Source organism: Budorcas taxicolor, chromosome 13, assembly GCF_023091745.1.
Source record: "Budorcas taxicolor isolate Tak-1 chromosome 13, Takin1.1, whole genome shotgun sequence".
Lineage (NCBI taxonomy): Eukaryota > Metazoa > Chordata > Mammalia > Artiodactyla > Bovidae > Budorcas > Budorcas taxicolor.
The window spans coordinates 10,963,490-10,988,390 of NC_068922.1; the positions used below are offsets into that span (position 1 = coordinate 10,963,490).

Genomic DNA, 24,901 nt, shown 5'->3' on the forward strand with positions numbered 1-24,901 from the left:
TAAAATTTTGGCAAAAAAAATTTTACATTTTAGTGCTACTTATTCAGAGATGTTCCCTCTTTTGGGGGGATATTTTTGGCTGTTTCAAACTAGCATTGAGAACGTTAAAAAAAAATTTTTTTTAATAATTTCTAATACACGAAGTTGCAAATGTCTGGGCAGCCAGCCCCTCTGTGTGTGCTGACTCGGTGTGGCTGGCCCCCCTTCCTCTCCAGTGCTTTCCGAGCTGCTGTTGAAACCCACCCTCTCCTGCTTTCTTGCTGAGCTCACCTCTCCTGCTAACGCTAATGCGAAGAGAAGCCTCGAAGGTTCCAGAGCCCTCAGACCTAGGGCTTCGCTGTACGCAGTGGACTTGCTGCCTTTCCCGGCTCTTGGGGCAGCACCCTGTGACTGCCTTCAGCGTACACAGGCAGCCCAAATTCACGTGCAACCCACACAAAAGCAGGCACATGGCTCCCCAGCCCTGCTGGACGCACCCTGGATGGACAGGCTGGGACCCAGGACAGTGCATGTCATCCTTAGGCGCTTAGAACAGAGCAGTCTGCCTAGCATCACACCTTAAGGGCCTGTTTTCTGGCTCTGCTGAATTTGTGGAGCATGTATATGCTCTTACAGTAGCTGTTTGAGGGGCAGAAGGAACCACTGAAGGGGCAGGGCATTGGGTAGAAATGATTCTGTCTATGTTTCCTGCCATATCAGCGCTGCTCAGTAAAAATAGCAGTCCTGTGTGTACTTCCAAGTTTTCCAGTGGTCACATTAAAAAAGGTAAAAGGAAAAAAAAGGTAAAAAGAAATGGGGGACGTTAATTTTATAACATTTTATTTACTCCGTTACTTTCACAGTGTCATCATTTCAGCATGTAATCAATATAATCACGTTTTAAGTGAGCTATTTTGCATCCCTCTTTGGGAACCTGGTCTTTAAGATCATTGTAGAGTTTATGTTGCACACCTCGATCCAGACTGACCACATCAGAGCTGCTCGGTGGCCTGTGTGGTGTCGTTGCGGGGCGGGGGGCCGGGGCGCACACGCCCACCGCCCCACAGGCCTCCCTGCAGCTCTTGCTTCCTGGCCTTGCCCTTTCCCCTGGGACAGAGGTGCTCGCTCTGGGGAGATTGCGTATTTGCTCAGAGTTTCTGAAGGAGATACAGTAGTCCTAGTAAACATGTGCTTCCTCTAAGATCAGCAGGGCCTGTCCCGTCTCCCACGTGGTGTAGAGTCGCCAGTTAGAGGCTCCTCCTCCCAGCACGGGTGTGGACACAGGCTAGGCACCAGCCACCAGGGAGATAAGAAAGAACTGACAAGACCTGCCTGGAGAGGAAACTCAGATTAAGAAATCAGAGAGGAGGGCCTGCCCTGGTGGCCCAGTGGTTAAGACTCCAGCCCCGATGCAGGGGGCACGGGTGTGATCCCTGGCTGGGGAACTAAGATCCTGCAGGCCGCCTGGCGCAGCCCCCCAAAAAGGAAAATCAGAGCGGGAGGTGGGGCCTTGAGGGTATGCCTGGCTTTGACCCCAGAGCCTGGGTCCCTGGGGGAGGAGCCGGCTGGAAGCGGCATCGCATGTGGCGTCCTCCAGGTAGGGTGCCCACGGCCCGCCCGAGGCGGGGGGAGGAGCACGTGGACCCACCGTCATGGGCGAGCGTGGCGCCCGGGCCGTGGGACCACTTGGGAGAGCGGACTGTGGACGCTGCCCTGCCTGGCCTGTGAAAGCCAGGTGACCAGGTGGGCTTGTTGAGTTCTATTTCATTCTTTGGGTGGATAAATGATGCTTGTTACAAACGAGACCCTTCCTCTTGTATTTTTCCCTCTGTGCTGTGCAGCTTGCAGGGTCTTAGCTCCCTAACCAGGGAGCAAACCCACGTCCCCTGCAGGGAAAGCACTCAGTCCTAACCGCTGGACCACCAGGAAGGTCCCAGAGGCCCTTCCTCTTAAGCCTCATGTCCCCCAAATCTCCCCTACCCCTTACGAGCATGCTCCCCCAATCTCTTGTGGTTTCAGGTGTTAAAAGGTCTCTGTATTTTCTCCATTTCTCACTTTCACTGCACCTCTCTCCCCCTGGGTCCCTTCTGGGTATCCAGTGCTAGAAGGTGGTGCCAGGCATAAGAGGTTGGGAAATGACTCCCGCTCCTTGTTGCTCCCGGAGCAGTTTGGTGCCTGGGTATAGTGTCGGTGCCCCATCCTGGAAGTCGGGACCCGCCCTGCTGGGGCCTGAACTGTTCCCCGGGTGCCGGCACCATGCCCCGCTCCTGGGCCTGATGGCCACAGTGGCTGGAGGAAGTGTCTGGCTCTGCCCACAGGAGCTACAGGACCGCAACGACGAGCTGCAGGCCGCCCTGGAAGGCCTGCAGGTAAAGGCAGCCCCGAGTTGGCACGGCCGCCTGTCCCCGGGACACGGCCCAGCAGGTAGGAGCTGAGTGCTTGGAGGTGGTGGGTCTGCTGGGAGGTGGTGGGTCGCGAGCTCCTGCCCCGGGGGTGGGGCAGTGGGCCAGCCCGCTGTGCAGGGAGTCACAAGTCCTTCGGACCACTTGTGTGGGAGAAGGGTCCTATCTGAGGCGAGGGGTTTAGGCAACCCAGAGCCCCAAGGGAGATGGAGGAGGAGGAAGGTCCTACTGCTTGGACAGAGTAAGTGGTGAGGGTTATGATGACCTTGCTGTGACCTCAGGGCAGGCGTGTCCCCTGTGAGCCTCCTAAGGCAGGGGGGACGGAAGGAGATAACCCTGGGGAGGGTCAGCTGGGCAGGGGAGCAGAGAGCGGGCTGGGGGTATGGGGGGCGGCCTGTGATGGCTGACGGGGCAGTCCATGTGAGTGTTCCTCGGGGCCTCCGAGGGCAGCCGGGAGGGTCTTCTGTGCACCTGGCCTCTAAGGGAGGCCCTCACCTGCACCTGCAGCAGTGCACTCTGCTGGCCCCCGAGCCACAGCCCTGCCGCCCTCAGCCAGGGGTGGTTGGCGTGTGGCTGCTGTCATCACATGCCTCAATGAGTGTCAGGGGCCCGTGTGGCGAGGGGTCGATGGTTTTTATCTCTGGACAGGCCTGAGCTGTAAGGAGTGTGTGGCCCTTGTTGAGAGCCAGGACCTGCGCCCTGGCTGCGGTGGCCAGATGGCTCTGGGTCGTAGCGTCGGAGGGAGCCCCGAGCTTCATGTTGGCGCCGACGCAGCCAGAGCGCTCTCCCGGCTGGAGCCTTTTCTCTTCCCCTCGACCCCATCTAAGGAGAAGGGGTGGTCAGGACAGCAGTGCTGTGGTGCAGGGGTGGGTGGTGGAGGCCGGGCTGGCCGTGCCTCCAATCGGGGCCACTCCTGACCCAGGCGGCAGTTTCCTGTTGTCAGGGCGATGGGATGCTCTCTTTCCTAAGATGCTTATCCCAAATTCTCTCAGCCGATGTTGCCGAATCTGTCCCTCTTTTTCACGGAATACAGTTCGGGAACTGAAAAGAGCAGGCGACAGGTCAGGATGTGTCTGCTCCCTTCACTTTCCAGCCCATCAACCAGCATGGATGAAACCCCAGCAGTGGCCACACTCACATTCTGACTCGAGCCTTGAGTGTGCCCCCTACCACGCATGGCGTGGGGGACACCTGGGCCCAGGAGGGCTGGGCGTGCTGTGGGTCCAAAATCACTGCAGATGGTGACTGCAGCTACAAAATTAAAAGATGCTTGATCCCATGCTGGTCTGAGCAGAACATCTATGGACATGTCCTCTTATTTTCAGGCACCGTCACGTTCGTGGGTGATTCCGCCCCAGCGAGTATAGAAACAGAGATCATGTTGGAGCAGCTGAAGGAGCGTTACCAAGAACTCAAGATCCAGCTGGAGACCAAGGTCAGGGGACTGAGGGAGGCCGCAGAGGTCGGGGAACTTGCTGCTGCTGAGACGCGTCTGCAGGCACGTCTGCCCATAGTGAGCGCGCTCAGGGGGACGGAGGTTTGCAGGGAATGTGTGTGACCTTGACTTTCTGCCTCCACCCCCTTCGGAAGGAGGCAAGACAGAAGCAGATTCTGGGAGCAGAATCTTGGTTCCTGTGATTGCCCTGTACCAGGGGCTCCCCAGGGGGCGCTAGTGGAAAAGAGGAGATATGTCGCCAATACAGGAGTCATGAGAGACGCGGGTTCAATCCCTGGGTCGGGAAGATCCCCTGGAGGAGAGCATGGCAACCACTCCAGTCTTCTTACCTGGAGAATCCCATGGACAAAGGAGCCTGGTGGGCCACAGTCCACAGGGTCACACAGAGTCGGACACGACTGAAGCGACTTAGCACGCAGGGGCTCCTAGGCCACCCTGGCCAAGCCTGTCTTCTTGGGTGACTGTGTCTCTTGCTCTGTTACTCGATTGTGGTGGGTTTTGTGGAGGGATGGTGCCCACAGCTTGTCAGGTGTCACCATGGCCACGGGGTGGTCCTGCCCCTGGGTGCCTGCTGTGGCCTTGCCTTCCAGGCCTCGTGAAGGTGTTGTTCCCCTCTGCCCTCCTCCTGCGGCTACCTGCCGGACTGCCAGCCTCCCTTCTGCACCTGCGGGCCTCCCCCCAAGGCTGCAGTGGAGGTTACAGGAAGTGATGGAAGCAGGCGGCCACACAAGCCGTGGGGAGCCTTTCAGGGGCCTCAGCACCCTGTTCAAGCTGGGCCACCTGCTGTTTGGGTGCTGCACCCAGCAGCCTTGCTTCATCAAGTGAATTGTATTTGGAGGCCCCCGGTCAACATCACTCATGCCTCTATCCTCAGGTTAATGACCACGAGAGGAAAATGGAGGTGACGAAAAGGGCCTTTGCAGAGGAGAGGAGGCAGCTGGAGCGGGCCTTCCAGCTCGAGGTTGGCGTGCTGCAGGGTCAGAAGGCCGAGTTGGCGACGCTGCAGGCGGAGTCGCAGGAGGTGGTCCGAGGCCTGCGGGAGCAGCTGCAGAGGAGGGCGGAGCTGGAGCGGGGCCATGCGCACTGCCTCAGCCAGGAGAGAGCACGGCTGCAGGAGGCGCTCCAGAGGCTCAGGTCTGCCACCCCGGCCTTGAGGGATCTCGGGTCCAGGGTATTGCCGAGAACCCAGATTTGAAATTGAATTTGGGCAGATTGCTCAGAGTCACAAGTATGCGTAACCTGAGTGGTGAGCCCTGAAAGAGCAGGTTATTTTACACAGGTTCTGACTTTTCTTTCAGCCACACTGTGTGCATGGCATGAGAGAGCTTAGTTCCCTCACCAGGGATCGAACCTGTGCCCCTATGGTGGACGCATGGAGTCTTCACCGCTAGACTGCCAGGGAAGTCCCAAGGAGTCTGACTTTAAAAACAGTCTCCCTCATCTGTCATCTCGTGGCTCCTGAGGAGGTGGATGAAAGGCCTAAATGCCCCCAAATAATGGGAAAGGCCTTTAGTTTGGGTTAGTGGAGTTCTTGAAAGAATCTGAGATTTGTGGGAAAAGGAGAGAAAAGGTTTATTTGGAAAACTGGAACATGATCTTCTGTGCTAGAGAAGAAGGGCCCACATGCCCATCCTCCGGGCCCCACTAGGAAGCTGAGGGGCTGGAGAGGCCTGAGGGGAGGCTAAAGGGGGGGAGGCGGTCCGTAAGCCGGTGATGGAGCATCAGGTATGTAGCCTGGCCCTCCTCCCGGGCCCCCCTGGGGCCCAGGCCGGCACCCACTCCATCTCAGGAGCCCAGGCCTCTAGAAGGTCTTTTCCAGGAGCCTCCCAGCACCACCCAGGAGATGACCCTGGTGACTGCAGGCAGGCACAGCTGTGTGTTGTGGTTGTGCTCTCCACACATTGTGTTTTGGCCCCGTGAGCGCCCACACAGCACTCCCACAAGCTCCCCGTGTTCTGTGGAGAGAGAGGCTTCGTGAGCTGTTGTGTCCCTTGTCTGGGCAGAGGACACTGGCTCACCGCACACGCAGGTGTGTCCGGCTGAGGCGCCAGCTCCTGCCCTCAGGGTGACCATGGCATGTTGCTTCACCGGAAAACAGATCCCGTGGGATTTATGATAAGCCAAGGAGTAAATGTCAGCGCACCTCCCGGCTTGAGAAGGAAAATACTGGCACAGTCAGTGGCCCCAGGCTCTGTACCCAGACCCCCCGCACTTCCCCCCGAGGCGCCTGGACTGTTTATCACCTTCTAGACCTTGCTCTAGGCCTCTGCCTCAGACGCGGCGATCCCCTAATGATGTGGAGCCTTGGTCGTGGTGGGCTGACTTCTGAATTCCCTGTTCCATGAAGCAGAGGTGGTGCTGGGCCTCACAAGTGGCAGAGAGCCTCAGGTGAACGTGTGGGCCCACTGCTGCAATTGTGGCTACAATCGAAGGCTGGTCTTGGGCCCAGTGGACCTGCGAGTCCACATCAGGCCCCGGCACACTTGGGGGCCTTCCGTGCGGGATCAGCCCAGCGGCCACACGCCCTCTCTGCCGTCTGTCTTGGGCACTTCCTCTGGACAGGCACGGGAGCCCAGTGCTGTCCTGATCCTCCACCCAGCCCCCGGGCCCGGCGGGCTGTGCTGGGCCTCTCCCTGCTTCTCCTGACTTGCAGCACGCCTTGGCTTGTTGGCCCCACAGCTAATGTCACAGTTCCAGTCTCAGTGGTGTCTGGATCATTGGACAGGGTTTCCCGGGGTGCAGCCGGGAGTGAGACAGGTGTTTGCAGCTTTTGGCCCCAGAGTGGTGGTCGGAGAAGGCTCCATTCTCCGGCATCTGTAACCCTTGTTACAGGTCTGTTCAGGTCTTATGTTTCCTCCTGGGTCTGTCTTGGTAGATTGTTTCAAGGCATTTGGACATGGCCGTTTTTCAAATCTCCAGACCGGGCGTTTTACTGAATGGTCCTCCACTTGGATGTGTGGTTAGATGCCTTCTTTATGGGACCGTCTTCTTCACTCTGATGTGTGGCCTTTCATGAAACTGTCTTTGGAGTACATTCCGTCAGTTTTCCTTATCTGAAAATGTCTCAGCTTCTCTCCCATTTCTGAAGGCTGGTCTTCCTAGGAGCACAAACCTTGATGTGCAGTTGAAGGCTGCCCTCTGCCCTCTGCCCTCTGCCCTCTGACCTGGGCAGGCTGCTCTGTGTAAGCATCCATTTTCCATTGCTGCGGTGACGAGTTACCAGGAAGTCAGAGGCTTAAAGCATCATAACTTAAGATTCCATGGTGCTCGAGCCTGGAAATCAGAAGTGCCTATGACTGGGCGAGAGTCTCTGTGTTGGCAGCCGCCTTCCTTTCTAGAAGCTCGGGAGGAAACCTGCAGGCCTCCCATTCTTGATCCACACCCTCCTCTAGCGCCAGCAGTGACTGGTTGGTCCTCCTCGCGCTCCTCCTGACTCCCAGTCTTCTGCCTGCTCTTCCACAGTGGAGGGCCCTAGTGGACAGTCTAGGACACTCTTCCATCTAAGGGCAGGGAATTAGCAGCTTTAATTCTGTGTGTTGCGTTGATTCCCCTTTGCTATGAAATAGCACATTTGCAGGTTCTGGATGCAGACGTCTTTTAGAGGCTGTTATTCTGTCCCCACAGGAGGTGATCTGAGTTGTGTCCTCTGGTTGCTGTTAGCATCTCCATCTTTTGTGGTTTTTCTTTGGTGTATTTATGTGTGTATTTCTTGCATTTTAACTTTTTATTGAAGTGTTACATGCACACACACAAAAATTCACACGTGTATACAGTTGGAAGAATTGATGAACTGGACACATCTGTGTCACCAGCACCCAGAACATGTCCTCCAGGGTCACTGTTCCAAGTCGGGATAGTGGTAACCCCTGGGGGAGCTCTGGGTAGCCCCACTGTTTGTTCTCAGTGCTGGTGTTCCTAAGAATGGAATTGTTGAGTCGTAGGGCATAGGTACTGTTTTCTTTTTATTTACTGCACTTAGAAATTATGCCTGCTGAATATATAGATTTGTGTCCTATGAAAATCTTTCAGATATTCTTTGTAAAATATTGCCTCTCCCCTCAGTGGCCTTTTCAGCTGGATGTATGATATTAGATCTTTTCACTTTTCCTCCTTTTCTTTAACTCTCTTCCATTTCTTCCATCTTCTTTTCTGTACATGGCATGTTCTGGGTACTTTTTCATATTTCTGTGTTCCAGGTCAGTGATTTTTTCTTCAGCGATATCTAATCTACCAGTGAGCTTTTATTTTGACATTGATTTTTTTTTTTGTTTTCATTTTCTAACATTCTATTTGGTCCTGCGTGATCATTTCTGATAGCTTCTTGTTGCTTGCTTGTCCACTTTTTATTTCCATCTTTTATTTAAGTAAACATTTAATAATATTTATCCCAAGTTTGTGTCTGATAATTCCAATATCTGGGATCTGATTCTGTTGTTTTGGCTTCTTCTGACTTTCATCAGTGGTCCTTTCCCACATACGTTGTGGTGACCTTTGGTTGTGAGCTCATGTTCACACGATGTTTATCTCTGGGACTCTTGAGAGCTATAGTAGAGGGTTCTCCCTGCAGAAAGGATGTGTTTTGCTTTTGCCAAGAAGACTTGGGAGGCTCTTAATCTGAGACCACTTAACCTCTTCCAGGGAACCCGCCCAGCACACGTGCCCCCCGGTGTGGTTTCTCCGGTGTAGGTGTTGGCCTCAGGGTAACGCTCAGGGCAACCCCATTTTGTGTTGCTTAATGCTCACAGCTCTGGTTTCAGCATTCAGGTTTTTGTTGAAGGCCCCTGGAGGTTTCTGTAACCTTCTGTGAGGACGCCACACCTTAGATGATCAGCTCTGCACAGGCTCTGGTTTTCTGGTGAATGTAGAGGACTGGGATAAGGCAACCGCCGTCTTACTGGGTCCAGGAAACTGGAAGCAGAACCCCCATCCCCTGCTGCCACCCAAATGCACACACACACCTGCCTCGAATCAATTTTGTTTTCCATCCAGGAGCCTGAATAACAGTTCAAAACACAGACCTCATTTGAGATCACTCTCCTCATTGAAACCCTTCACTTCTTTTAAAATTCCATTGACTTCTGTGTCTTAATTTTTCTCTAGTTCCTCATGAGAAAAATGAAATCATACTTATGCTTATGAAGGAGATACTTAAGCTTGATATTATAAGAATAATATATTAAACATATGAGGTCATGTGCTTTGAGTACTTTTAGATTGAAAAAATCAGAAGCTAATGCCAGGTAGAAACCTAATGCTTAGGGGAATAAATGTCAGTGACACCAGCACATATTAAGGATAGATTTTCTGGGCAGCAGGCATGGGTTTCAAGCTGCCTCCCCGTGGTCTTTATTGGTTAGTTGCTCATCTGTTCCACATCAATGGAGTTACCTTCCATGGAGACTTAAGAGCATCAGAAGCCAAGGGCTTCAGGCAGGCTTGGCCTGGGCAGCCTCTGTCAGTACTTGCTTTCCCCTCCTGAAGGTTCCACATTGCATCGGATCACCCTCTGTCCACTGACGCGGGCATCTTTCCAGTTTCCTCTACTGGGGTCCAGCCCCAGCAGGATCCAGGGGTTCCCTCAGGATGGATGGAATAGGCGAGAGAGAGAGAGAGAGAGAGAGAGAGAGAGAGAAAGAGAGAGACGGGGAGACCAAGCTTAGGTGGAACAGGTCTGGTCTGTAACTTTATTTTTAAAAAGAGCTTTTATACCTTGGGTGGTACATAGAGGGGAATGGAAGATGCAGAGTCATGCAGGGTCAGCAGTTCTGACCCTTATCGAAACCAGGCTTTCTTTCTGCATACCTTTCCATATACAAAAGTCTTATGTGATTTACATCATCTTTTGGCCTGGAGGCCTGTTAACAGTTTATGACCCTTTTTTCTGATAAAGGTTTGTCAACCAGAAAACTTATTTTCTCTAAAAGTGTTTTTTTCTAAAGTCTGGCGCCACTCTCAGAAAGTACTAAATAAAGTTACATTCCTATGCGGCAAAGGTGCAGTGGGTTATAACAAAGAAAAAACTTATTAACTCAAAGGTCTAATGTTGCTAACACCAAGGCTACTACTTATTTTCCCTACATACCAACTATATTAACTAATATACTTCCAGGCACACAATTGGTAAGGGATATGGGAAGTTGGCAGCAAGCATTGGCTCAACAATGAAATCCTTCATCAGCACTATTCTAATAATTTTTACTCCTCGAAGGGCTCTATGCCTATTAGAACTTAAGAATGTTTAAGTTCCCCTGCCTTTCATGGTTGGGAAGTTGTGAACAATCATGTGCGTTAGTTGTAAGAGTATGGATAAACCTGCCACACAAGTTAGAATGCTAACAGAGGGGTTTGAATTGAAATATTCCTTTCATGCCCAGGAGACTTATCAACTAGAGCCCTCAGTTGATTTTCTCCAGAGAAAGGTGGTCGGGGAGAGCCCCCTGGTAATGCCAAAAGAGTTGGTGAAAGGCATAATATAGTAAACAGTAGACAGACAGATTTTGGTGTCGGGGTAGATGCTTGAGCAGGTCCAGGGAGTCCCTCGAGTCCTGATCCGCCTTGCCTGTCAGGTCTCTCCTCATGACCTTGTCATGGGTGGGATCTTGAGTGCTGGCTCCCGGCATTCCTCCAGTGCTGACCTCAGGGTGTACGATAGGGGGCACTCCCCATAGGATTCAGCTTCCTGAGTCCTTGTGTTCCTCAGCTTTGTGCTCGGGGTCCCTGGGGGGGATTCCCTTGCAACAACTCCGTGAGGACTCTCACCCAGCATCTTGCATCGGTGCCAGCTGTGAGCACGCTGACATTTCAGTGAAGGTGTAAGGAGATGCAGGAACAGGCCAGCTGTAAACACAGAGAACCAAGGTGCCAAATACACTAGTCACTGGCTCTTTTAGGAGCTAAGAAAGCTTTGTTTTTCTGTAGCTTTTCTCTTGGGAGATGCAAACCAGAGCAGGTTAACACTGGATACAGGGAGGGACTGGTGCCCTGCGTCCCCATCCAGGGAAGGAAAGTGTGGCTAGAGGTCATTGCAAGACCAGACTCTGTCGGGTGACCAGCTCCTGGAATTCCCACTCTTCTTTCTTTTTAATTTGTTATCCAGAATCAAGTTGGAAAAGCTTTCTGAAGAAAACACTCTCTTGAAAAATGAGCTGGGGAGGATCCGACAAGAGCTTGAAGCTTCAGAAAGGACAGAGGCTGCGCAGAGGTAAGGGCCAGCTCAGTGGTCCCACCCCAGCCACCCATCCCAGACACGGTTCGCTCATCATAGAAGCAGCTCAGAAGGCATTACTGTAGATAGTGGGACATGTTCACAGATAACCCATATTCCAGGAACAGTCAGCAGAGAACTGTGCTGCCCTCCGACCAGCCTTGATAGGCACAGGAGGGCTCAGGCGTCCTACAGAATACTCCATAGCGTGCTCAAGGGTCAGAGGAGGCATCCTGCATCCCTGTAGGGGCAAGAGGGCCTCTTACAACCTTCCTGGGCCGGTAGAATCTGTTTGTTCTTGTCCTGATGATGATTTCAGCTGTGCTTTTGTCCAGGGTTCATTCCTGGTCTATGGATTTCAGTGTGTCAGATTCAGGGGTCTAGCGCAGGGGCCTGAGCACTGAGGCAGGAGCTGTGTGTATTGTAGAGGATACTTGTCGTTAGATTTCAGCTTTCACTATCAGAGCCTCATAAGAAGGGTTTGGCTTTTTTTTTTTTAATACAAATAAGCTCAGCTCTAAACTGCTGAGAATGTGGTATTGATTTGATAAAAGTGCCTGACGATTAAAGTGTGGAATCCAGAGTGGATAGTCACCCAGCAATCACTGTTACTTTACAGCAGTTCTGAAATCCGAAAGGTTTCTTCCCTCCAGGAACCATTTTCCGTAGGTTTGGTCCTGGGACCCTTTTGACAGCAGACGTCAGCAAATGCAAGGCTGTGTGTATCGTTACGCTTCTGGATGTGAAGAGCACTCCCACGTGCTGGAGAGAGATTAACATGTGCTGTGCAACTGAGGAATGTTGTGGAGGGTTTGTTCTTACAGTGCTGGCAGGGTTCCTCTGGTTCCCAGGCTGGGATCCAGTTGGACCAGTAACAATAACAGTGCAGGACGGTGACAGACCAGTGGCTGTAGGGTATCGAGAGCAGGTGTACAAACCAGCCAGCACGGTGACCACGGTGAGCAATGACTCATCAGTGATACTGTTAACTTTGCTTCTTCAACAGGAAGGAAATTGAGGTCTTAAGGAGAGACAAGGAAAAGGCCTGCTCTGAGATGGAAGAGCTCTGCACACAGGTTAAGTATTGACAGCTGGTGTGAAACGGATGCACCCCCAACCCCCGCCCCGCCTTTTCTATTGTTTTGAAATAATCTCAAACTTACAGAAGGGAAACACAGAACATTTTTATGGAAGTTAGAAGAGTTGCTGGCCCATCAGCCCCCTCCCACTCCAAGCTGGGGGATCAGTGTGGATATGACGGTTTGTGGCCCCATCAGCTGCAGCCGGGACCTCGTGTGGCTTCAGTCTGCCTTTCCTTGTTCTTAGGACCTGGTGCTTTTGAAGGTGATAAGCAGTTGTTTTGGTGTGTCTAGAACTTCCTTAGAATTGGATTCAGATTATGTGGAAATATCCTCTTCTCATTCCATCCTGTCCGGGGACACAAGCTTTAGTGACGTCCTTAGATTCTTGGTCAGGTGGTGTTGGCCAGGCTTCTTCACAAAGTTACTTTCCCCTTGGTTATTCCTGAACATTTTATGGGAAAATCCTTTGAGATGATGTGAATGTCCTGTTCTTCATCAAACTCTCACCCAGTTGTTCCCCCTGTTTATTTAATGGGTTATAATATGTTACCATCAGTATTTATTTTCATGCTCAAGTGTCCCAGGTTTGGCTATAAGAGCCCCCTCGTGGTGAGTTCCGGTCATTATTTGAGCACTTCCTTACTTTCTAGTGTCCCATGATATTCCAGGTTCATCTAGTACTTCCCTTGCCCCAACCCTGGAAGCAGCCACTTCTCCAAGGAATCCTTGGTGACTTTTAGCTCAGAATGGTACTTGGAGACCAAGATTTGGGTACTGGGGGTGCTCACGGCTCCGGGGTCATCACTATGTCCAAATACAGTTAGTGCATGGAACTAGGGAGTATATATTTATTATGCTCACATGCACGTGGTTTCAGGTATATTTATTTGTACACCTCTCTACCAAAAATCATAAATTCAAACTGCAGTTCCAATATCACAGGGATGATTCTAGCTTTCTCTCTCTGTATTTATCACTTATGCCTCTAGCAGTGGAAAGCCTGGTCTCCATCATCCTCAGTGGATGGACTTTCTGTGTGATCAGGCCCCTTCAGCCTGCACGTGAATGCCCTTCTCACTGCTCAGCACTGGCCACCACACTGGTCTCCCTTTGTGCCACGAATAAATGCTTTCTGCACTTGGTCTCACTTACTGGCTTTTGTACCGAAGCACACAGCTTGGAGGGCTTCCCTTGTGACTCAGCTGCTAAAGAATCCGCCTGTAGTGCAGGAGACCTGGCTTTGGTCCCTGGGTTGGGAAGATCCCCTGGAGAAGGGAAAGGCTACCTACTCTGGTATGCTGGCCTAGAGGATTCCATGAACTATATATAGTCCATGGCGTCACAGAGAGTTGGGCACGACTGAGCTTCTTTCATTTCACTTCACACAGCTTGGATGTGGCATTCTTTTTTTTTTTTTTTTAATTTTTTTAAAAATTGAAATTATTACTGATAATTGCAGGCTCACATAAATTACAGAGAAACACGCTTTGTCCAGTTTCCCCAGTGGTCACGTTTTATGAAACTTTAGTGTCTGTGTTAGTATGCTAGGGCTGCCATAGCAAAGCACCACAGACTGAGGGGCTCATACAGCAGAAGTTTATTTCCTCACAGTGCTCAGAGTTAGAAGCTCAGGTCAGGGCAGAGCTGGCTTCTTCTGAGGCCTCTCTCTGGTTTGTACACAACTGTCCTCCCTGTGTCCTCACATGGTCCTCCTTCAGATGCGTCTGTGTCGTCACCTCTTATTAGGGCACCATCATACTGCATTCACACAACCTCGTTTTACCTTAATCACTTCTTTCAAGACCCCATCTCCAACTGCAGTCCCTCTGTACAGGATTGGAAGTTTGGGCTTCAACGTGTGAATTGGGGTGTGCGGGGGCGCAAGTCAGCCCTTAATGAGCATCGCAGTCAAGCTATTGACATTGATGCAGTCCGTAGGTCTTACTTCCCCAGTTTGGTGGGGGGGTGTTCTTTTTCTTGGGGGAGGGGCTTCGTGGCCCCGCAGCACATGGCATCTTAGTTCCCCAGCCAGGGATGGAACGGAGTGTCCTGCCTCGGAAGGCAGCTTCTAAACCACGGGACCACTCAGGAAGTCCGCGTGCTTCCGCAGCTTTGCTTCTGTTCCCATGTGGGTGTCAGGTCTACATGGTCTTATCCCCTGGGCAGGTTCATGTCTCCACAGCCCAGCTGCAGCTCCACAAGGTCCTTTATATCGTTCATTCACAGGTACATCCGCCACCTGTCTTTCTGCCCACCTATCCCAGCCCCACCACCACCCTTACGGCAGAAAATGAAGAGGGACTGAAGAGCCTCTTGATGAAGGTGACAGAGGACAGCCAAACTTGTACCATTTCACCAGTGATACACAAGGAACCATACCGAATGAGCTCTCTGGGACTGCCTCTCCTCACACAGCATGGCTCCCTGCTGTGCGTCCACAGTTAGTTTCTTCCTGTCACTGGATGGGATTCCAAGGCGTTAACGTCCCACAGCTCATCTTCAGTTCAGTTCAGTCACTCAGTCGTGTCCGACTCTTTGCGACCCTATGGACTGTGGCATGCCAGCCTTCCTGTCCATCACCAACTCCTGGAGCTTGCTCAAACTCATGTCCATTGTGTCAGTGATGCCTTCCAACCCTCTCATCCTCTGTCATCCCCTTCTGCTCCTGCCTTCAGTCTTTCCCAGCATCAGGGTCTTTTCCAATGAGTCCGTTCTTCACATCAGGTGGCCAAAGTATTGGAGCTTCAGCATCAGTCCCTCCAATGAATATTCAGGGCTGATTTCCTTTAGGATGGACTGGTTGGATCTCCTTGCTGTCCAAGGGACTCTCAAGAGTCTTCTCCAACACCACAGTTCAAAAGCATCAATTGTTCAGCGCTCAACTTTCTTTATGGTCCAACTCTCACATCCATACATGACCACTAGGAAAACCATAGCTTTGACTAGATGGACCTTTGTCAGCTTTTTGACATGCTATCTCGGTTGGTCATAGCTTTTCTTCCAAGGAGCAAGTGCCTTTTAATTTCATGGCTACAGTCACCATCTGCAGTGATTTTGGAGCCTAAGAAAATAAAGTCTGTCACTGTTTCCATTGTTTTCCCATCTATTTGCCATGAAGTGATGGGACCGGATGCCATGATCTTAGTTTTTTGAATGTTGAGTTTTAAGCCAACTTTTTCACTTTCCTTTCACTTTCATCAAGAGGCTCTTCAGTTCCTCTTTGCCTTCTGCCATAAGGGTGGTGTCATCAGCGTATTTGAGGTGATTGATATTTCTCTCGGCAATCTTGATTCCAGCTTGTGCTTCATCCAGCCTGGCATTTTGCGTGATGTACTCTGCATATACGTTAAATAAGCAGGGTGACAATATACAGCCTTGACGTACTCCTTTCCCAACTTGGAACCAGCTTGTCTTACTGCTCGCCTTTTAAAGGATGGCTGGGTGATTCCAGTGTTGGGCTGTCACAGAAGCTGCAGTGAACATTCCCAGGCAGGTCTTTGTGTGGATGGTCTTCGCTTCACGGGACAGATGCCCAGGAGAGCAGTCGCTGTCCTGTACAGCAGTTGCATGTCTAGTTTCATATGGAACTGCCCAGCCGTTTTCCAGAGCAGCTACTGAGGGTTTCTGTCCCCGCCAGCGGTGCATGCTCGGCCCAGCTGCCCCACATCCTTGCCCACGCTTGGTGTTGCCACTCTTGTTTTAGCCAGTCCAGTAGGTGAGGGCCCCTGGGTCAGAACAGCTGGAGGGGGCTGCAGTGGGCTATCCCCTTCCCCTCGCTGGTTCCGACCTGGTAAAGAAGGAGGTTTCCCTTGTGGGCCGAGAACAGGACGCTCTGCGTACTGCAGAACAGTCGCGGTCCTAGTCTACTCAGGCTCCATACAGAATGCCACAAGCAGGCGGCTTAAACTACAGGGTTTATTGTCCCAAGGTTCCTAAGGCCACGATCAAGGCGGGGCTGGCTTGGTTCCCGTGAGGCCCTTCCAGGCTTGTGGGGAGCCCCCTCTCACTGTGTCTTCTTATAAAGTCACTTTCCCATTGGATTAGGACCCCACCTTGCGAGCACATTTAACCTTAATTACCTGCTAGCAGCCTTGTCTCCAGACAGTGGTGACTTTGTGGACCCGGTTCTACCCACAGCAGCCACCTTGTTTAGGCCTCCAGCCTTTGGCTCCTGGTGAGCTGTGACGCTCTTTGCCTGTCTTTCTTTCTGGTTTTCAGAGCATTGGTTTGCCCTGTGACTTCAGTTCTCTGATGGGCCTTAGAAGAATTGTTGGCTTTCAGCTACTCAGCTTTCTCTTTGTTCTTGTTGGGAGGGGCGGGTAACGACTTCCAAGCTCTTCCCAGAGCGGAAATGGTGTTTTGTTTCTCACGTGGGTTTCTGCACGCTCACTGTCAGGACATAGAAACGTAGTGGATTTCCACCTGCTGACCCTGTGTCCTTGCTGAGTTCCCACTCTCTCTGGGAGGGCTTTTATCACCTCTGGTTTCCCAGACACCTGCTGTACCCTGGAGAGGCCCGCAGTTCCCATCCGCCTCTTCCCACCGCTGCCTGCCTCCCCGAGCCTGGCTGATAAGGTGGGAACACCCACCCTGGCGCGACAGTGATGCATCCGCCTAGCTGTGCATGAACCCTGCTCCGAGGCACAGAGGGCTTCAGACCCTCAGCCTCCAGAGCAATTGCGAGGGAAAAGCAGAGGAGCAAAACATGGTTTGTGTGAAGGTGTGTGACACACGGTTGGAGATGACGAGCTTCCTTGTGTCACCTGCTGGCTGCTGTTTATCCCAGGCCACACCGCCAACGTCCAGCATCCACAGTCTGCAAAGTGGGTCATTTCATCAGTGTGCTGTGTCTAATGACAATGATCAGATTTTTTAAGAGAATCATGGGCCTCAGGTTTAGCTAGGTTTGTTTTTTTTTTTTCTTCAACTTGTGTAAGATAATGTCAGAAATAACCGTGGGAGAAATAAGAAAATCATGCCAGTTCTCCAGAGCAGTGATGGGATGTTGATGGGGTGTGAGTGCTCCTGGTGCCCAGCGTTTGTTTCTTGGGGGATGGATCATAGTTCATCCTCTGCCTGGTGGCCTGAGAGCCCATCATTCTGGGGACACTGAGTGAGCACCTCACCCACTAGTTGCTAATAGTAACCCCACCCCAAGCTGTGATGACCAAAATGGTCTCCAAAGATTGCCAAGCATCCCCTGGGGAGAAGAGTGTCCCTGGTTGAGGACCCCTGGGATGCTGCTGGCTTAAAAAAATAACTTTCCGACCTATGTTTTCTCCCTTTTTGTTCCAGAGTCAGAAGTGTAGGGATGAACTGTCCCAGCTCAACCACAGGGTCCTACAGCTCGGAGAGGAGGCCTCTACCCACCAGACCCAAAGTGAGAAGGATCACATCACTGTCCAGCTGCTGACACACAGACTGGAGGAGGCCGTGCTCCGGGAGGAGCTGCAGGTGAATGGCGGGCGGGTCAGGGAGGGGCGGGCAGCCTGGCCTAAAACACCAGGGACAGCCCTGACGTGCCTGCAGGTAAAGCGAGGGGCTTCACAAGCAAGCCCTGAAAAATGTGTGAACTTTTAGCAGCTTTTGCAAAGCCTGGTACCTCTAGAGAAAGTAACAGAAAGGAATTAAATCCTGATGGTAGGAGCCTAAATTGGGATGACCTCTCCAGAGGTCATTATGGCAAAACATACATCAAGAGTGGTCAAGAACGTTGGTGTGCTCCGACTTCATGATTCTGCTGTGGGAACTTTACTGAACATTGTGTATGGACTTAGCTGGGTGTATTTTCATTGCTCTGGTATTTATAATAGCACAACAGAATTGGAATCAGCTTTGAAACATCAGCTGTATTGACTAAGTCAGTAAATTATGGTGCTGCCATTAAAAACCACGTTTTTGAATGGTGTCTAATGCTCTGACATGATAAGAGAGGAAGCGTGGCCTACGATGTCGTGGTGGCAGCGTGTGTGTGTGTGAAGGAAGGGCCAGGAGATACAGCACGTCGGGTGTGCTGTGATCACGGGTGACTTAAATTTGTAATTCTTGTTTTCTGAAGTTTCTGCATTTAGCACGTATCACATTGCTAATGTTCTTCTTATACTTGTGAAACCAACATTTAAAAACAGGGTAACCAAATCCAAAAACTTGAACTTGAACTTGACCGCGTGACTCAGGACCGTCAGAGCCTGAGACTGGCACAGTCACAGCTGAGAGAGGCCCTTGAAGAGAGTCGGGACCAGGTGGGTGTGCACGGTGGTCCCGGGCTGAGGGGGGTCAGCCTCGCCTCGCCTCTGACAGCCTGCACATCAGAGGGCTGGCCAAGGGTATCGCGGGGCTGGCGGAGGCCACACAGCTAGGCTGAGGACACAGTCAGGCCCCGTCCAGGGTCAGGTGGAACATGAGTGAGCCGTGTGAAGGGCTGTGCCTGTTCCCTCGTGAGGGCAGGCGGCCATAGCAGCACTTCTGGGTGTGCCCTCTGCAGGTGGAGCAGCCAGGGAACACGGAAGGTGGCCTCCGAGGTCCAGGCTGCACCAGCTCCTCGCCCCAGCGGAGCCCGGGAGTCACATGCCTGTGCATGTGTGTGGCAGTGACGCCAATGCCCTGCCCTGCGCTTGTCCAGCACCTGCCAGGCTCAGAGGTGCAGTGGGGGGCAGGCAGGGAGCTCACGGGCTGGGACACACAGATGTGAGCAGAGTGGGCCCAGGAGGGGTGGCGGGTGCCTGCCAGCGAGAGGTGCTGGGACTCAGGGCTGGTTCTTCTGAGGAGCTCGAGCAGGAGGAGAGGAGGGAGGTGATGGTGTGAGGTGCCCTGAGGGCCTCAGGCCCTGGTGGACTCAGACATGGGGTGCACTTGGAGAGCCAGGGTCTGCAGGGGGAAGGGGCTGTGAGAGAGGGTCTCTAAGCCTCATGTCTCTGCTCAGCCTGGCACCAGGTTCCCCACCTGGCCCCTGGTCTGACCCCTGGACTTAGCTGTGGACACCTGGTGTGAGAGGTCACTTCTCAGATGGCCCAGGTTGCAGAAGGGTCTGTCTGCATGTTAGACCCCTCCCTGTCCAAGGTCTTAGGAGGGGCTGGCAGACCCCTGTGAGCCCAGCCCCCCACTGTCAGCAGGCACTTTCTCCAAGGTGACTCTGTGTACTGGGGGCTCCCTTCCCTGTTTGTAGTGCAAAAGGAACCTTGAGAAATTGCCGGACTGGTTTGAGCCTTTGAGGTGAAGAAGACAGATCCATCCGTGGGCAGCAGGGCTGGGCTGCCAGAGGCTTCCATGCCCGCTGGGGTGGGGGGATGCCCAGCACTCAGCCGCTGTCACGGGCAGGAGCAGCTGCTGTGAGGCAGCTGGTGTCACATTTGGTGAGTTACATGAGGACCCCTGAAACATGCCTGGATGAAAGTGTGCAGAGGGAAGTAAGGTGCTTACAGGGCATCTAGGGACCATCAGGGGTGCAGAGGTGAGGGTGCATCCAGAGCCGTGGGGAGGGAGTGGTCCTGAGGTCACAGGGCCAGCCGGGGAGCCAGGCGTCAAAGAGGGCGCTTACATGGCCGGCATCCCGGGGTGCTGTGGGAGGGGCACCTGCACCGGCCTCTCTGTGGTATCGGGTCCTTGTTGCGTAGCAACCAAGCACCCAGGAAGGGCAGCAGCACCCAGGCTGCTGAGCACTGCGCTGGTGGTTTCCTTAGCATCACTGCCCCACATTTCGCCGGGCCAGTCTGGATTCAGGGTGGACAGGTCCACCATCATCTGAGGGGCTCACTGCCCCACCCCAGCAGCCAGAACACGGAGGCCCTGGCTTCCTGGCTGCAGGGGCCCTGCTTCTCTTCTGGGGACATCCTGCCTTCTCAAGTGGCAGTCAAGCAGGGCTCTCCAGAGCAGGGCCTCCCTCCACCCACACCTTGCTTTACAAGGAGGGCCTCAGGGGCACTCAGCTGGGCCGTGCTGAAGTACTGCCTGGCCAAGGAGAGTGGACAGCAAGGCCTGTGGTCAGGCTTCAGAGCTAAGCAGTGCATCGGCTGCAGGAGGCAGCAAGGTGCCCAGGCAGGTGTGCAGGACTCAGACCTGGGCTGGAGTGACTGCACAGTGATCATCTGAAGCTCTAAAGCCACGGAGAGGTGGCTGCATCTGGTGGAGGGTGTGTGAGAACTTTCCTCCCCTCTCTTCATCCCAGGAGCATGGCGGCTGCTCCGCTGGACCTGTGTGTGTGGTGTGCTTCTGGGGGTCTGTCCAGGGAAACTGCCCGGGGTGTCCCCTCAGACATGTGGTGACACAGGCCAGTGAGGGAGTGGGGCTGTGGCTCACAGTTTCACCCCTGCCTGGGGTGGCCAGTGCCCTCCTCCCCTACTGGCCCTCAGCAGGGCCCCTGGTAGAGCTGCCGCCTCTCCCATCCACGGTGTCTCAGAGGGCAGTTCTGTGTGCTCCAGACGAGGCTGCTGGAGCCCGTGGTGTAAACGGTGTTTAAGTGGCCTCCCAGGCACTCCATTCAGGGAAAGTGGCCAGGCTCTGGGCAGCCTGGTGCCAGCGATCCTGTGGGTTCTGTGCCCAGGAAGCAGGTGGCCGAGTCCGTCCACATCCACACCTCGCCAGATGCTGTGCAACCACCTCCGGGGCCCTGGCCACAGCCTGTCTCAGGAGTGTGAGCTCTACATTTAGAGGGAGGCTGCTGTACGTGGCTGGTGTGGGTCCCATTATTGAAGGAATTAAACCCAGCAAAGAACCCAGGGGGTAAACAAGACAGAATAACTTTATCCTCCCAGGATCCGGTACAAGGTCACAGGGAGGGCTACAGGCAGGCCTTCCAGGCTCTCAGGGTGCAGAAACACCCCTGAATGGACTTTGTGTTAGTCGCTCAGTCCCATCCAATTCTTTGCAACCCCATTGACTTTAGCCTGCCAAGCTCCTTTGTCCGTGGGATTCTCCAGGCAAGAATATTCAAGTGGGTTGCCATGCCCTTCTCCAGGGGATCTTCCCAACACAGGGACCAAATCCACGTATCCTGTGTTCCTGCATTGCAGGCAGATTCTTTACCGTCTGAACTATCAGGAAATGGAGTGTGGGCATCAGATAAACGGACTCTTTAGAAATCGTGGGCTCTGCTGGACATGCCCTTCACTTGTGGAGTGGCCTGCCAGGTAGAGATGCAGTGTTCTGTGTCTGGTGGTGACCCTGTAGCTCTGGGCAGTCACCCCACAACCGCTGTGCCTTTTCCCCGGCAGCTGTATGGAGCCACCCAGAGGCTGCGGCTGGCCCAGTCGCAGCACGCCCAGCGGGTGCGGCAGCTGCGGGAGGAGATGGCACAGCTTGTGCCCGCAGGCCGCGTGGCCGAGCTGCAGCAGCTGCTGGAAGGGGAGCGGCGGGGGGCACAGCGGCTCCAGGAGGAGGCCCAGGTGAGTGGGGACCGGGCTCGGGGGCCAGCTAGGGGTGACGGGGAGGGTGAGTAGGCTCTCTGGTGCCAAGGGGAGGACGGCCCGACAGCCCTCCCACTGTGTGGGATGTTTATGGAAGCCACGGGACCCGGCCTCCGCTGGGAGCTGGTGGGCATTGAGCGGCCGATCCTGAAGTTCCCCAGCCTGTTTTCTGGGCTGTGTGTGTCTGTAGCCAGCCACACATGTGACCTGCTTCCAGGTCTGAAAGGTGGTGATAGAAGGGCCACAAGAGAGGGATGGGCAGGGCTAGCTCTTCGGGAGTCCAGGCAGGTGAAAGGTCCTGAGATGGGCTGTGCTTGGCATGTTTAAAAGCAGCAAGGGGTGGGGGGTGCTGGTTGGACAAGAGATCAGCACAGTGACAGCATGGACTTGGGGAGCCCTGCTGTGTGGCAGGCTCACATGTAGAAACAGAGTTGCTGCCTTAAAAGGGCAGCAGAACAGTGGCTCAGCACGTGCACTGCGGGGGACTGGATCCTGGCTCCACCACCTGAGCCAAGTGATTTAACTCTCTGTGCTTCCATTTCTTTCAACCTCAGTGGCAGTGGTTCCCACCTCAGAGCAGTCTCTCAGGCATCAGTGAGTGAGCACCTCAAAGTGTGACCCTGGGGAAGCACATTTGGGTCCTCAAAGTTCATGGGTCAGTGGGAGGGTGAGGAGGGGCAGAGGGCTAGGTGCCTTCCTGAGGAAGGAATTTGTGCAAGATTGCAAAGGTGGGTAAAGTCTGACATTTGTAAAACACAAATTCTAACAAAGAACAGCCTTATAGCACGTTGTGCTGGAGATAATCTGTGCTAGGATAGATTATTGACAAAGGAAATTGAGTCAGAGATCCTCTAGAAAGGCTACCATGTTTGGGGAAACTCAACTTTGAGTCATTTAGGATTAAAATCCTAGGACAGAGTCTCTTATCTGCTCACACTACAGTGAGAAATACAGCTTTGTGGCTTGTGAGACATTTCTAACCATCCCTCCCTATGGATGAAAGGTTAGCCAGATACTCAGATTTTGTACACTTCAGCTGATTTCCATTCTAAAGTAAATAAGCCTGAGATGATTCTTTTTAAAACGTACCGTGTTGATCTCTGCTGTTGCTGCTGCTGCTAAGTCGCTTCAGTCGTGTCCGACTCTGTGCGACCCCATAGACAACAGCCCACCAGGCTCCCCCGTCCCTGGGAGTCTCCAGGCAAGAGCACTGGAGTGGGGTGCCACTGCCTTCCCGCGTGTTGATCTCTCGCCTCCTCTTACTCAGGAAGCGCATGAGAAACAGCTGAAAGCAGCAGAAGAGCGGGTGGAGGAGGTGGAAATGATTTTGAAGAACATGGAAGTGCTCCTCCAAGAGAAAGTGGGTGAGCTGAAGGAACAGGTGAGTGATGGACGCCTCCTTTGGGCATCTGGGTAGCTAATGAGGGAGACAGGACCCAGGAGAACCCTGCGTCCTGCGGAAGTGCTGAGAAGGGGAGAGGAGGGCAGAGAGAGAGGGGAGAGAGGCCTTGCTGTCCTATGAGGTCTGCTTGGCGCTCCAGGAACTGAAATGTGAGCCTCTGTAGAAATACTTGTCTTCCACAGTGACCGAATGTGGTTTATCTGCAGCGCCCTGAGCGGCGGGTCCCCAGTTCGAGTCACTCCATGCAGGATGCCCGCTCCAGACCCCCACTGCCCACCTGTGTAGCCCCTGCCCTGCTGGCACCACCGCCCTCCAACCTTTTCGGTCCCAGGGTCCTCACTTTCCTTCCCAGCCATCAGACTCCTGGTGACCCCCCTACCCCCCAGTCACTCTTGGTAAAACCTCAACCGCAAGTAAATCTTGAGGCTCCTACATGCTTGGGGGGGCGGGTAGGGGTGGACTGTCCCAACTGCCGCCTTTCCCCCACACCCCTGTCTGGGGGACCCTTCCGCTCTGCCTCTGGCCCCCAGCCCCTCTCCCCTCCTCTCAGTTGTGACTTGGGCTTGGGTCCCCGTGAGACCAGAAGGTCCCAGAGAAATGGCCGAGCGCTCAGCTCGCCCAGCCCCGCTTCTGCCGCCCCCTCTCTCGTCTCCTCAGCACCGCCTTCCCAAGCCCCGGTCCCCCAGCGAGTTCTCTGCTGCTCTCTGCTGCCTTGACAGGCGCCCCTTCAGAGCTGTCTGCTCCCAGCCGCCCGCCCACCCAGGGGCCCGCCTCACTCTTCAGCGCGGCCCTCCGTGCGGAGCAGAGCTCCCATCGCCTGCCCTGCGCCCCATCTTTTGGGCCTGACAGCTGGGCTCCTCGTCTCCTCTGCCAGCCCCTCAGCAGCAGCAGTCTTCCTTAGATACGTCGGAGCTGCCAGTCTGCCCCAGAGTAGACAGTGGCTTCCCCGGTGGCCTCGAGATTCTGCAGGACCTGGCCCCCTGCCCTCGGCCCCTCGCCCAGCCGGCGTGGCGGCTCTGCAGTCCTCACGGGCCTCCGGGCCGGTCCTGCCATCGCGCATGCGCCGGCCTCTGCCCTGGAGGTGTGCGCCAGGCAGCCTCCCCCACGCCCCCATGCTTCCTTCAGGCCTCTCTGTGCACCTCAGGCTCAGCCGTGTGTCCCCCGCCTGGGTTCTCTGTTAACACGCCACCTGACCCTGCGTGCGCTGCTGGCTCCTCCCGTTAGAACATGTGCCTGTGGGAGCGGGGCCGTGGCCGGGCAGCACTGGCCCACAGAGCTGCTCCGTAGCTACTTGAGTGCGTGAACTCAGCGCGGACTTTCAAAGCCCAAAGCCGGGACCTCTGCGTCTTTGCATCTTGACTAGTGTATCCTGTGTCCCCATCGCTGAAGCCCCTGTCGGTGTCGTGTGGGTGGCACCCAAGGTGCCTCGGTGCGTCCTGGCTGACATGGTGGGCCTGCAGAGCACACTGAGATAAGGCAATCATTTGGGTACTCTAGAAAGTTTCCTCATTGTCTTTTACAGGCCTCCACATTTGGGTCGTCTTGTCTTCATTTCGTGATAGATCCATTTGTACAAAGTTGGCTTAAATTTTCTCTACCACATAGTTCGTCAGTTTCCTCTCATGCCAGGATAACAAAACCTGTCATTGCATCCAACATGTCTCTGATTTGTAAGGTTCCCCAAACTAGTCTGAACATGTGTGGAGGAATAGGAAGGGAGAGCTGGTGGCGTGGCGTGGCTGCGTTAGACGTGCGGTACACTGTGGCTTTCTCCCCTCTCCAGTTTGAAAAGAACACCCGATCTGATCTGCTGCTCAAGGAGCTCTATGTGGAAAATGCTCACCTGGCAAAAGCACTTCAAGTCACCGAAGAGAAGCAACGAGGTGCCGAGAAAAAATCCCGATTCTTGGAAGAAAAAGTTAGAGCTCTCAACAAACTACTCAGCAAGATTGCTACAGCCTCCCTCGCTGTGTAG

At 53.7% G+C, this 24,901-nt stretch overlaps 1 protein-coding gene across 1 annotated transcript in view; it reads left to right on the forward strand.

Moving 5' to 3' along the window:
* The window catches only part of NINL (ninein like), a 58,555-nt gene extending 33,654 nt beyond the window's left edge, over nucleotides 1-24,901 (forward strand). Inside the window, exons 13-22 of the mRNA XM_052651217.1 lie at nucleotides 2,298-2,403; nucleotides 3,707-3,816; nucleotides 4,712-4,971; nucleotides 10,934-11,038; nucleotides 12,048-12,117; nucleotides 17,419-17,577; nucleotides 18,252-18,365; nucleotides 21,333-21,503; nucleotides 22,792-22,905; nucleotides 24,710-24,901. Of these exons, the coding sequence (XP_052507177.1) occupies nucleotides 2,298-2,403; nucleotides 3,707-3,816; nucleotides 4,712-4,971; nucleotides 10,934-11,038; nucleotides 12,048-12,117; nucleotides 17,419-17,577; nucleotides 18,252-18,365; nucleotides 21,333-21,503; nucleotides 22,792-22,905; nucleotides 24,710-24,901 (1,401 nt within the window). The remainder of the gene's footprint in view (nucleotides 1-2,297; nucleotides 2,404-3,706; nucleotides 3,817-4,711; nucleotides 4,972-10,933; nucleotides 11,039-12,047; nucleotides 12,118-17,418; nucleotides 17,578-18,251; nucleotides 18,366-21,332; nucleotides 21,504-22,791; nucleotides 22,906-24,709) is intronic.